This window comes from Nerophis lumbriciformis, linkage group LG27 (genome assembly GCF_033978685.3).
Source record: "Nerophis lumbriciformis linkage group LG27, RoL_Nlum_v2.1, whole genome shotgun sequence".
NCBI lineage: Eukaryota > Metazoa > Chordata > Actinopteri > Syngnathiformes > Syngnathidae > Nerophis > Nerophis lumbriciformis.
In genome coordinates, this window is record NC_084574.2 from 14,903,360 (window position 1) to 14,917,259 (window position 13,900).

General features: G+C 42.7%; 1 protein-coding gene across 1 annotated transcript in view; it reads left to right on the top strand.

The window, feature by feature from the left end:
* Positions 1-13,900, top strand: part of LOC133570123 (zeta-sarcoglycan) — a 783,896-nt gene that overhangs the window by 412,577 nt on the left and 357,419 nt on the right. The window contains exon 2 of the mRNA XM_061922813.2: positions 7,780-7,989. Within this exon, the coding sequence (XP_061778797.1) occupies positions 7,780-7,989 (210 nt within the window). The remainder of the gene's footprint in view (positions 1-7,779; positions 7,990-13,900) is intronic.

Sequence of the window (13,900 nt, forward strand, 5' to 3'; positions counted from 1 at the left end):
GCGAAGCTGGCGGCGTTTCTGGGTGTTGTTGATAAATGGCTTTCACTTTGCTTAGTCGAGTTTTAACTTGCACTTGCAGATGTAGCGACAAACTGTACTCACAGTGGTTTTCTGAAGTGTTCCTGAGCCCATGTGGTGATATCCTTTACACACTGATGTCGCTTTTTGATGCAGTACCGCCTGAGGGATCGAAGGTCCGTAATATCATTGCATACGTGCAATGATTTCTCCAGATTCTCTGCACCTTTTGATGATATTACGGACCGTGGATGGTGAAATCCCTAAATCCCTTGCTATAGCTCGTTGAGAAATGTTCTTCTTAAACTGTTCGACAATTTGCCCATCCTTGTTTGTGAATGACTGAGCATTTCATGGAAGCTGCTTTTATACCCAATCATGGCAGTTTAATATCGAGCCTACTAACAAAACACAGACTACTATTCATGTTAAATTCCACATCTCATGTACAAACCCCGTTTCCATATGAGTTGGGGAATTGTGTTAGATGTAAATATAAACGGAATACAATGATTTGCAAATCATTTTCAACCCATATTCAGTTGAATATGCTACAAAGACAACATATTTGATGTTCAAACTGATGAACATTTTTTTTTTGCAAATAATCATTAACGTTAGAATTTGATGACAGCAACACGTGACAAAGAAGTTGGGAAAGGTGGCAATAAATACTGATAAAGTTGAGGAATGCTCATCAAACACTTATTTGGAACATCCCACAGGTGAACAGGCATATTGGGAACAGGTGTGTGCCATGATTGGGTATAAAAGTAGATTCCATGAAATGCTCAGTCATTCACAAACAAGGATGGGGCGAGGGTCACCACTTTGTCAACAAATGCGTGAGCAAATTGTTGAACAGTTTAAGAAAAACCTTTCCCAACCAGCTATTGCAAGGAATTTAGGGATTTCACCATCTACGGTCCATAATATCATCAAAGTGTTCAGAGAATCTGGACAAATCACTGCATGTAAGCAGCTAAGCCGGTGACCTTCGATTCCTTTAGGCTGTACTGCATCAACAAGCGACATCAGTGTGTAAAGGATATCACCACATGGGCTCAGGAACACTTCAGAAAACTACTGTCAGTAACTACAGTTGGTCGCTACATCTGTAAGTGCAAGTTAAAACTCTCCTATGCAAGGCGAAAACCGTTTATCAACAACACCCAGAAACACCGTCGGCTTTGCTGGGCCTAAGCTCATCTAAGATGGACTGATACCAAGTGGAAAAGTGTTCTGTGGTCTGACGAGTCCACATTTCAAATTGTTTTTGGAAACTGTGGACGTCGTGTCCTCCGGACCAAAGAGGAAAAGAACCATCCGGATTGTTATAGGCGCAAAGTTGATGGTATGGAGGTGTATTAGTGCCCAAGACATGGGTAACGTACACATCTGTGAAGGCGCCATTAATGTTGAAAGGTACATACAGGTTTTGGAGCAACATATGTTGCCATCAAAGCAACGTTACCATGGACGCCCCTGCTTATTTCAGCAAGACAATGCCAAGCCACGTATTACATCAATGTGGCTTCATAGTAAAAGAGTGCGGGTATTAGACTGGCCTGTCTGTAGTCCAGACCTGTCTCCCATTGAAAATGTGTGGCGCATTTTGAAGCCTAAAATACCACAACGGAGACCCCCGGACTGTTGAACAACTTAAGCTGTACATCAAGCAAGAATGGGAAATAATTCCACCTGAGAAGCTTAAAAAATGTGTCTCCTCAGTTCCCAAACGTTTACTGAGTGTTGTTAAAAGGAAAGGCCATGTAACACAGTGGTGAGCATGCCCTTTCCCAACTTCTTTGGCACGTGTTGCAGCCATGAAATTCTAAGCTAATTATTATTTGCAAAAAAAACCCCAAAGTTTATGAGTTTGAACATCAAATATGTTGTCTTTGTAGTGCATCCAATTGAATATGGGTTGAAAAGGATTTGCAAATCATTGTATTCCGTTTATATTTACATCTAACACAATTTCCCAACTCATATGGAAACGGGGTTTGAAAACATACCTTGTTTTTGGTCTTGGAGAGAAATCTGGAGCATCTGGGGAGAGAATGAGGATCGTGTGGGCTGCAGGTGGCTGCCATCACTGATCCAGACTGTGCAGTTAATCGTCAATCACCACACAAAAAGTTCAGTTTTACCCTGACAACGGTGTAGCAGCTGGGGTGCAATACGACCTTGGGTTTGTGTTTCTGAAAGACAAACAGGGCCCCTGTGGAGACCAACACCATCGGTTCATACGCTATTTGAGACCAACAAAACAAAACATAAAGACGGTGCTTTTTTTTTCTTTTGTGATTGTTGGAGACCGGCCAGAGCCTCGGCATTTGTGGTTTCCTATCGACGCCGGCTGGTGTAATCACGTGGAAGAATGGCGAAACAATCCTTTCGGCGGCTGTTCAACAAATAGAGATGTAATGTGGTGTGAGGGTGACAATGATGGAGAGATGCAGCAGGGATGTGGGTAGTGAAGGAGGATAGAAAAGGGGCGTCTGGAGAGTGCAGGTAACACAGAGTTGTAAGAGGCAAGAGATGGACACAGACAGACTGATGGTGGTGAATTGTACGTAGCAAGTGTCCATGTCTCCTGCCACCCATGAATCCTGCTGCACGGCAGCTAACAGAGTCAACTGTCCTCTGGCGTCTTATCTTCCAATTTTCTCATTTGCTCCTTTGTACACTCGCTATCCTCTCCTGTCCGCCTTTTGGTGCCCACTGCTGTCTATTCTTGATCCCCTTTTAGTCATTCTATATCCTCAGTCTTGTTCTTAGTGTGTGCAGTAGGTCCCACACTCACCTCTTCTCTATTACTCTTTAACTACCGTATTTTCCGGACCATAGGGCGCACCGGATTATAAGGCGCACTGTCGATGAGCGGGTCTATTCAGGTCTTTTTTCGTACAAATTAGAGGGGTGATTTTTTTTCTAAATTTAAAACCTTGTGGTCTACATAACATATAATGGTGGTTCTTTGGTCAAAATGTTGCATAGATTATGTTTTACAGATCATCTTCAAGTCGCTTTCTGACAGTCCCTTCAGTATGCGCCGTTTTGTGGGCGGTCTTATTTACGTGGCTCACCTTCGACAGCGTCTTCTCCCCGTCATCTTTGCATGCAAGGACATGTGTCAAAGGACTGTCAAAAGATGGAGCTAACTGTTTTAATGACATTCATGCTTTACTTAAAGGCTGTCATGTCTGTGTGATCATGTTTTTGTTTTGGTCATGTTCGGTTTTGTTTTTGGACTTTTTGTGCACTTTTGTTTTGTCACCATAGCAACCATTAGTTTTCACCTGTCACGTCACGCACCTGTTTCACATTTTGAGTCACGCACCTGTTTTCGTTAATCATATCTATAGTATTTAAGTTCATTGTTTTCAGTTTGTCGTTCTGACGACATCCCTACATTTATGCTCTGCACAGTTCTGACTCTTGTTTCATGTCCATCGTTCACGCTGCTCCTTTTTGTCCATGCCAAGTAAGTTTTGTTTATTATTGCCACAGTTAGTGTTTTTTGTTGTTCATAGTTTTTGCCTTTGTGCAAGTATTTGGTTTCATAGTTTGTTCTCCGCCATTGTGCGCGCCTTTTGTTTACTTCTTTTTTTTGTAGTTTGCATCCCGGAAAAGCAAACACCCAGGACCAAGTCATGACAGTATGTCGTCAGAACAACAAACTGAAAACAATGAACTTAAATACTATAGACATGATTAACGAAAACAGGTGCGTGACTCAAAACGTGAAACAGGTGCGTGACGTGACAGGTGAAAACTAACGGTTGCTATGGTGACAAAACAAAAGTGCACAAAAAGTCCAAAAACAAAACCGAACATGACCAAAACAAAAACATGATCACACAGACATGACAAAGGCCAACTGAAATGCGATTTTCTTATTTAAACGGGGATAGCAGGTCCATTCTATGTGTCATACTTGATCATTTCGCGATATCGCCATTTTTTGGCTGAAAGGATTTAGTAGAGAACATCGACGATAAAGTTCGCAACTTTTGGCCGCTGATAAAAAAGCCTTGCCTGTACCGGAAGTAGCAGACGAGTAGCGTGACGTCACAGGTTGTGGAGCTCCTCACATCCGCACATTGTTTACAATCATGGCCACCAGCAGGGAGAGCAATTCGGACCGAGAAAGCGACGATTTCCCCATTAATTTGAGCGAGGATGAAAGATTTGTGGATGAGGAAAGTGAGAGTGAAGTACTAGAGGGCAGTGGGAGCGATTCAGATTGGGAAGATGCTGTGAGAGGCGGGTGGGACCTGATATTCAGCTGGGAATGACTAAAACAGTAAATAAACACAAGACATATATATACTCTAATAGCCACAACACAACCAGGCTTATATTTAATATGCCACAAATTAATCCCGCATAACAAACACCTCCCACCTCCCGTCCATATAACCCGCCAATACAACTCAAACACCTGCACAACACACTCAATCCCACAGCCCAAAGTACCGTTCACCTCCCCAAAGTTCATACAGCACATATATTTCCCCAAAGTCCCCAAAGTTACGTATGTGACATGCACATAGCGGCACGCAGGTACGGGCAAGCGATCAAATGTTTGGAATACGCAGCTGCAGCTGTGGAATTTTGCGATGAAAACAGACGACTTAATAGCTGGCCACCATGCTGTCCCAAAATGTCCTCTACAATCTGTGACGTCACGCACAGGCGTCATCATACCGAGACGTTTTCAGCAGGATATTTCGTGCGAAATTTAAAATTGCACTTTAGTAAGCTAGCCCGGCTGTATTGGCATGTGTTGCAATGTTAAGATTTCATCATTGATATATATAAACTATCAGACTGCGTGGTCAGTAGTAGTGGGTAGTATTATGCTCTGGACCTGTTTTGCTGCCAATAGAACTGGTGCTTTACAGAGAGTAAATGGGACAATGAAAAAGGAGGATTACCTCCAAATTTTTCAGGACAACCTAAAATCGTCAGCCCCTAGGTTGGGTCTTGGGCGCAGTTGGGTTTTCCAACAGCACAATGACCCCGAACACACGTCAAAAGTGATAAAGGAATGGCTAAATCAGGCTAGAATTAAGATTGTTGTCATGTCTGTGTGATCATGTTTTGTTTTAGTCATGTTCGGTTTTGTTTTTGGACCCTTTGTGCACTTTTGTCTGTTTTGTCACCATAGCAACCCATTAGTTTTCACCTGTCATGTCACGCACCTCTTTCACGTTTTGAGTCACGCACCTGTTTTCACTGATCATGTCACTGCTATTTAAGTCTGTCTGTTTCTGTTGTTCCTCCTGGTGACACTATCCTTTCACACCATGCTACTTTTGACACCCCTGCTACCTCTGTTTGTCTTCATGCTTCCATAGTTCCATGCCAAGTAAGTTTTTGTTTATTGTTCGTAGTTTCTGCCTTTGTGCAAGTTTTGTTTCATTAGCCAAGTTTGTTCTCCGCCATTGTGCGTGCCTTTTGTTTGCTTCCTTTTTGTAGTCTGTTAGTGTTAAAAAAAAAAAAAGTACTTACATTCACGTTCTTGCCCTTTGCATTCCGGGAAAACAAACACCAAGGACCACGTATTGACCGTTTTAGAACGGCCTTCCCAAAGTCCTGACTTAAACGTGTGGACAATGCTGAAGAAACAAGTCCATGTCAGAAAACCAACAAATTTAGCTGAACTGCACCAATTTTGTCAAGAGGAGTGGTCAACAATTCAACCAGAAGCTTGTGGATGGCTACCAAAAGCGCCTTATTGCAGTGAAACTTGTCAAGGCACATGTCACCAAATATTAACATTGCTGTATGTATACTTTTGACCCAGCAGATTTGGTCACATTTTCAGTAGACCCGTAATAAATTAATAAAAGAACCAAACTTCATGAATGCTTTTTATGACCAACAAGTATGTGCTCCAATCACTCTATCACAAAAAATAAGAGTTGTAGAAACTATTGGAAACTCAAGACAGCCATGACAAGTGTATGTAAACTGTTGACCACGACCGTAAGTGGTAGCTGGAGGACCGGGAGGGAACCTACAGATGTAAGCATGCAAACTTTGCAGGATTAAAACTGAGATGTTCCTTTAAAGGCCTACTGAAATGTGATGTTCTTATTTAAACGGGGATAGCAGGTCCATTTTATGTGTCATACTTGATCATTTTGCGATATTGCCATATTTTTGCTGAAAGGATTTAGTAGAGAACATCGACGATAAAGTTCGCAACTTTTAGTCGCTGATAGAAAAGCCTTGCCTGTACCGGAAGTAGCAGACGATATGCGCGTGACGTCACAGGTTGTGGAGCTCCTCACATCCGCACATTGTTTACAATCATGGCCACCAGCAGCGAGAGCGATTTGGACCGAGAAAGCGTCGATTTCCCCATTAATTTGAGCGAGGATGAAAGATTTGTGGATGAGGAAAGTGAGAGTGAAGGACTAGAGGGCAGTGGGAGCGATTCAGATAGGGAAGATGCTGTGAGAGGCGGGTGGGACCTGATATTCAGCTGGGAATGACTAAAACAGTAAATAAACACAAGACATATATATACTCTATTAGCCACAACACAACCAGGCTTATATTTAATATGCCACAAATTAATCCCGCATAACAAACACCTCCCCCCTCCCGTCCATATAACCCGCCAATACAACTCAAACACCTGCACAACACACTTAACCCCACAGCCCAAAGTACAGTTCACATCCCCAAAGTTCATACAGCACATATATTTACCCAAAGTCCCCAAAGTTACGTACGTGACATGCACATAGCGGCACGCACATACGGGCAAGCGATCAAATGTTTGGAAGCCACAGCTGCATGCGTACTCATGGTATCCAACTCAAAGTCCTCCTGGTAAGAGTCTCTGTTGTCCCAGTTCTCCACAGGCCAATGGTAAAGCTTGACTGTCATCTTCCGGTAATGTAAACAATGAAACACCGGCTGTGTTATCCGGCAGAACAGTCAAGGGGTGCATTCTACGGCGGGGGTGCGTTATCCAGCACAACACCTGCCGCAATACACCGCTTCCCATCTACAGCTTTCTTCTTTGCTGTCTCCATTGTTCATTGAACAAATTGCAAAAGATTCACCAATACAAATGTCCAGAATACTGTGGAATTTTGCGATGAAAACAGACGACTTAATAGCTGGCCACCATGCTGTCCCAAAATGTCCTCTACAATCCGTGACGTCACGCGCAGGCGTCATCATACCGAGACGTTTTCAGCAGGATATTTCGCGCAAAATTTAAAATTGCACTTTAGTAAGCTAACCCGGCTGTATTGGCATGTGTTGCAATGTTAAGATTTCATCATTGATATATAAACTATCAGACTGCGTGGTCGGTAGTAGTGGGTTTCAGTAGGCTTTTAAGGACTCCGTAGTCTGCAACTACAGTAGTAATAGCTCAATTTCAAAAACAAAAACACTTTGTTACATGTTCAGTTAGTCTGCCACATGCATATGTCCATCCTCTCTATAGCATATTATTGTTCAGTCCACTTGTCTCCATTTGCAATTACCTCCATCCATCATGGGCATGCTCTCCCTGCCTGTGCATTTTGTCACTGTCTCGCCCACAAAGAAGATATCACCTGTCATAACGCTAAATGAATACCTCTATAATCAGTCTTCATTATCTAAAATGAAATACCAAAAAGTTGTTTAACAACCATTCCGTAAACTGTGTTTTGGGAATCCATCTCCAGCATTGAGCAGCGTCAACAAATAAACCTTTGTCTTTTGTTTTTTTTTGTGTAGATGACCCAGGAGCAGTACATCCTCGCAGCGCAGCCCAACTCCCTCCACCAGCGGGGGGCGTCGGTGTGCGGGGCCCAGGTGTACCCCGCCGTCGGTATCTACGGCTGGAGGAAGAGATGCTTGTACTTCTTCATCCTCCTCCTCCTCGTCACGATGATTGTCAACCTGGCGCTGACCATCTGGATACTCAAAGTCATGAATTTCACTCCGGTAAGAGGCGAGTTGTGTGCGCGTCATTAAAATGGCAAAATGTTATATGGTTTAGTGCTCTTGCGGGAGTTGAAAGCTACTTTGTAAGAGGTGCTTTTAAAAAAAAGGTTTTTCAAGGTAAAAGAAAGGTAAAACAACCCGACAAGAATTATGGTGTTTTAAGCAGCTTTTCAACGACGATAAGGGTGAGTTTATGGAGAAGGGGGGGGGGGGCATGCCTTAACAGTCCAACATGACCTTGCTGTACTCTCTCAAGTCTTAGCGTCCATCACAACAACTCAGGAACTTAGATAAATGTACTTACCGTATTTTTCGGACTATAAGTCGCAGTTTTTTTCATAGTTTATGAAAGTTGCATAATGTTTTTTTCCTTCTTTACTATGCATTTTCGGCAGGTGCGACTTATACTCCGAAAAATACGGTAGCTTTTATTGGCGTTTGTGGCACTTTTTCTTATTTAAAGGACCAACCCCAACAAGGGTTTGCATCATCACTTGATATTATAAGAAGAGTCATCGTCTGGTTAACTTATTTTTACACCTGGAAGACAGTTACCGTATTTTCCGGACCATAGGTCTTTTTTCATACAAAAGGTGCACCGGATAAGGCGCATTAAAGGCCTACTGAAATGCGATTTTCTTATTCAAACGGGGATAGCAGGTCCATTCTATGTGTCATACTTGATCATTTTGCCATATTTTTGCTGAAAGGATTTAGTAGAGAACATCGACGATAAAGTTTGCAACTTTTGATCGCTGATAAAAAAGCCTTGCCTTAAAAGTAGCAGACTAGTAGCGTGACGTCACAGGTTGTGGAGCTCCTCACATCCGCACATTGTTTACAATCATGGCCACCAGCAGCGAGAGCGATTCGGACCGAGAAAGCGACGATTTCCCCATTAATTTGAGCGAGGATGAAAGATTCGTGGATGAGGCAAGTGAGAATGAAGTGGGCAGTGGGAGCGATTCAGATAGGGAAGATGCTGTGAGAGGCGGGTGGGACCTGATATTCAGCTGGGAATGACTAAAACAGTAAATGAACACAAGACGTATATATACTCTATTAGCCACAACACAACCAGGCTTATATTTAATATGCCACAAATTAATCTCGCATAACAAACACCTCCCCCCTCCCGTCCATATAACCCGCCAATACAACTCAAACACCTGCACAACACACTCAATCCCACAGCCCAAAGTACCGTTCACCTCCCCAAAGTTCATACAGCACATATATTTCCCCAAAGTCCCCAAAGTTACGTACGTGACATGCACAGAGCGGCACGCACGTACGGGCAAGCGATCAAATGTTTGGAAGCCGCAGCTGCATGCGTACTCACGGTACCGCGTCTGCGTATCCAACTCAAAGTCCTCCTGGTAAGAGTCTTTGTTGTCTCTGTTCTCCACAGGCCAATGGTAAAGCTTGACTGTCATCTTTCGGGAATGTAAACAATAAAACACCGGCTGTGTTATCCGGCACAACAGTCAGGGGGTGCATTCTACGGCGGGGGTGCGTTATCCGGCACACCTGCCGCAATACACCGCTTCCCGCCTACAGCTTTCTTCTCTGCTTGTCTCCATTGTTCATTGAACAAATTGCAAAAGATTCCCCAACACAGATGACAAGAAAACTGTGGAATTTTGCGATGAAAACAGACAACTTAATAGCTGGCCACCATGCTGTCCCAAAATGTCCTCTACAATCCGTGACGTCACGCGCAGGCGTCATCATACCGAGACGTTTTCAGCAGGATATTCAGCGCAAAATTTAAAATTGCACTTTAGTAAGCTAACCCAGCCGTATTGGCATGTGTTGCAATGTTAAGATTTCATCATTGATATATAAACTATCAGACTGCGTGGTCGGTAGTAGTGGGTTTCAGTAGGCCTTTAAAGGGATCATATTAGTTTTAAGATTCAAGATTCAAGATTGTTTATTGTCAAATGCACAGTTAAACCGACAGTTTGCCGTACAATGAAAATTGTACTTTGCTAGTCCACTCTTCAACAAGTCACATGGTACTTAGCTAAAAATAAAAAATAAAAATAAAAATGTATAGACAAGGCACAGTAAGTAACATAACATTATTGCACATTCTGATTGACAGTCAACAGTATGAATATGGAGGTGACATTTGTTCACAGCAGCAGTTAAAGTGTATTTAGTGATCAAGGTAGGATTTTTTTTTCTAAATTTAAAACATTTCCTTGTGGTGTACATAACATGTAATGGTGGTTCCTTGTTTAAAATGTGACACAAATAACCGTTTTGCCGTTTATTCACGGGGCTCACCTTCGACAGTGTCTTCTCTCCGTCGTCTTAAAAGTTAAAGTACCAATGATTGTCACACACACACTAGGTGTGGCGAAATTATTAACTTTGTTGTAGTGGTGTAGCGTGCAAGGACGGGAGTGGGAAAAGTGTGAAAAGATGGAGTTATCTGTTTTAATGACATTTAGACTTTACTTAAATCAACAACAGAGCAGCGTCTCCTCATCCGTGGTTCACTAATGCAACAACGCCGGAAATGTGTCCCGTGAAAAAACGTCCAACCGGAACTCTCTAATAACTAAAGTTTCTTGGGTGAATAATGTAAACTCACTACACCGGTAGTTTTTAGCGCTTCCATAGCGTGTCTACTGACATATATAAGTTAGAACTTTACGCTAGTTTATATTAGAAATGGCAACAGCGGAGGGTGAATGTCCCATAACAAGAAGATAGTGAAAAAGAAGAAGCTTATCGACTACGGTATCGGCATGGACTACAGTGACTACACGTGCGCAAATTTTCAAAACTTATGCAGATCCCAAATACACATCAGCAGGTACCAGAAGGTAAGAAAAGTTGGTTTTGCATAATATCGTGAAACAAATCGCCTGATAACATGTCTGCTAATGGGTGCCATTTTGCGGTCCTTATAGTATTACTTGTATCTCTGACTACGGTAGCCGTAACGGGCCTACAATCCATCAAGCGGTCCGGCTTCGAAGTCATACTAAAATATGTTGACAGATATTTGAGTGCCGTGTGTATTGTTCTTTATTTTCAAAGGAACATTTAAAGTTTTGGTGTTGTTTACTGGCGTCATAGTGCAGTCTGCACATATCTCTTATGTGCGACTGCCATCTACTGATCACACTTATCATTACACCATGCACCAAATAAAATATAATTATTCCGTTATAAGGCGCACTGTCGATTTTTGAGAACATTAAAGTATTTTAAGTGAGCCTTATAGTCCAAAAAATAGGGTACTTTTAAAATTGGATCATGCATCTGCAGCATGACTTATTGTACGTTCTTCATCCATCATTAAAGTTAAGGGCATGTTTGAATTATTATTAGTATTTATGAGGCTTAAAGTATTATTGAAAACATTGCTTTTGTAGTGAATTAAGTTCTACTCGACTATTCATAACGTTTTTTTTTTTTTTTTAAATACAACACTTTAAATTTGAAAAGGCCCTATCCATCCGAGCAGTGCATGCCACGTGAGCGTGTGTTGCCGTGGTGATGCAGAGTGTGTATGTGCATGCAACAGCGTCCTCCTCCTGGCTGGGTGTTACTCTGTCGATGAACCCTTTAGTCAATTATTATTATAACCTCCCTGATGGTATTTGTGATGTTAAGAGTTATGTTTATTGCAAATATTTGTGAAGCCTTGATGCGTCAAGATGGGCTTGCAAGGCCAGTGTGTATATGTGTGTGTGTGTGTCTGTGTGTGTGTGTACGCAACTCTGAGAGTGACAGTGAAGAAAAACAATATAATCAAATCATTTAGTTAAGATTCATAAAATGGTGTTCTTATTTCTGCTTGCTACATACAGTAGGGAAGGGATTCCTATGTCCCCATTCCTGATTGGATCGCGCGTGAGAGGAAGAGGAGGGTTAATCATTGTGCAATGCAGTCTGCTGAAAATAATGGAAAGCGTCACTCTACATAGCAGCTGACACTGTGGTCAAAGTTGGAATTGGCACAAAACACATTTTAAGATATTCAACATTCTACTGCTGTCTGGCGACTTAAGTGGATAGTGGACCGTCATAAATTGTCACGTTTCATGTGTCAGGTAAATCGCGACGCATCGAGCCATATGAATACCCTTTCTACTAGAGGTAGGAATCTTTGGGCACCTCACGATTCGATTCTGATTACTATTCAGGAGCTACAATTCGGATAAAAATTGATTATTGATGCACCTTTAATTCTGTATATTGATGTTGTTTAACATTTATTTTGGTTTTGTTATAGTACAGTGAGGAAGGAGACGGCACTGAGACAGTGGCGTTCATACGTAGAATCGTGTTTGTTAAACACCAGGATATGACGTGTGTATCTAATCCAAATACGTGGTGTGAAACTATGTGATGCGATTAACTGGTGAGTGTTACCGGGAAGTCTTTAAGGTGCGTGTTGTGAGAAGTGGAAGTCCAGAGAGGGAAAGGCAGGCTCGGAGGTCCGTGGGCAGGCGAGAGGTCAAGGGCAGGACCGAGGCGTCAGTGTCCGTGGACAGGCGAGAGGTGGAGATCCGGGAAGGCAGCAAGAAGTCCAGGAGGAATCCAGGGGAGACGAGACACACAGTTCGAAACCGAAAAAGAGAGAAAAGCTGTGACACAGGACACGACACAATCAGCACAGGGGAGGGGAAACACAGAGAGAGCGAATGCACATGGAAAAGGAGCTATAGACGTGTAGGCTTACTGTACGGGAACAAATAGCTACATATAAATGGTTGATTTATATAGGCTAGTAAGGCATACTTGCCAACCCTCCCGGATTTTCCGGGAGACTCCCGAAATTCAGCGCCTCTCCCGAAAACCTCCCGGAAGAAATTTTCTCCCGAAAATCTCCCGGAACTCAGCCGGAGCTGGAGGCCACGCCCCCTCCAGCTCCATGCGGACCTGAGTGTGAGTGTGCGCACACAAGGAGACGAAGTAGAAGAACGAGACCATAGTCGAAGAGCGCAGGGGAGACACTTCTCCAGGGCTGATGTATGCTCGGGGAAACACCCTTCACCTTACCCACAGTGGGTCTCCACAGCGGACGACTTTAGGGTGAATGATGAGTCCAGCGATTAGTTGCAAATCTTGCTTTATTGATTGCTTGCACACAGCCAATCCAACACAAAACCAACTAGTCCCTCCCCGCATTTACGCTACCGCTACCGCTCCCTCTCTTCTCTCGCCCACACACTCACTGACGTCACTCACCTCACATGCTGTCACCTATTAAAGGGCCACACACATAAATACTCTACTCTCATAACACACAGTACAGTTAGTAGAACAACTGTGTTTTCATGACTGACTGTGTATTTGATAGGTGCCATTGCCCCGGAATTGTATTGCATTGTACTTTCAAATACAACAATGAGTAGATGAGTGTTACGTGTGTGTATATGTGTAAATAAATGAACACTGAAATTCAAGTATTTATTTTATTTATATATATAATAAAATAAATAAATATATATATAGCTAGAATTCACTGAAAGTCAAGTATTTCATACATATATATATATATATATATATATATATATATATATATGTATATATATATATATATATATATATATATATATGAAATACTCGAGTTGGTGAATCCTAGCTGTAAATATACTCCTCCCCTCTAAACCATGCCCCTGCCCCAACCACGCCCCGCCCCACCCCCGACCACGCCCCCCACCCCCCACCTCCCGAAATCGGAGGTCTCAAGGTTGGCAAGTATGTAGTAAGGTAAAGTTTTGTACCTGACAAGTTTCGGCTACCTTGTTTCTGCAAGGTAGCCAGGGGACACCGCCATCCCACCACCTGAGGTGGGATGGAAAAATCCATATAACACGTCACAGACGACGTCGCGCTAACATCACGTGACACCTCTGATGAAGTCTGCAGAAGCAAGGTA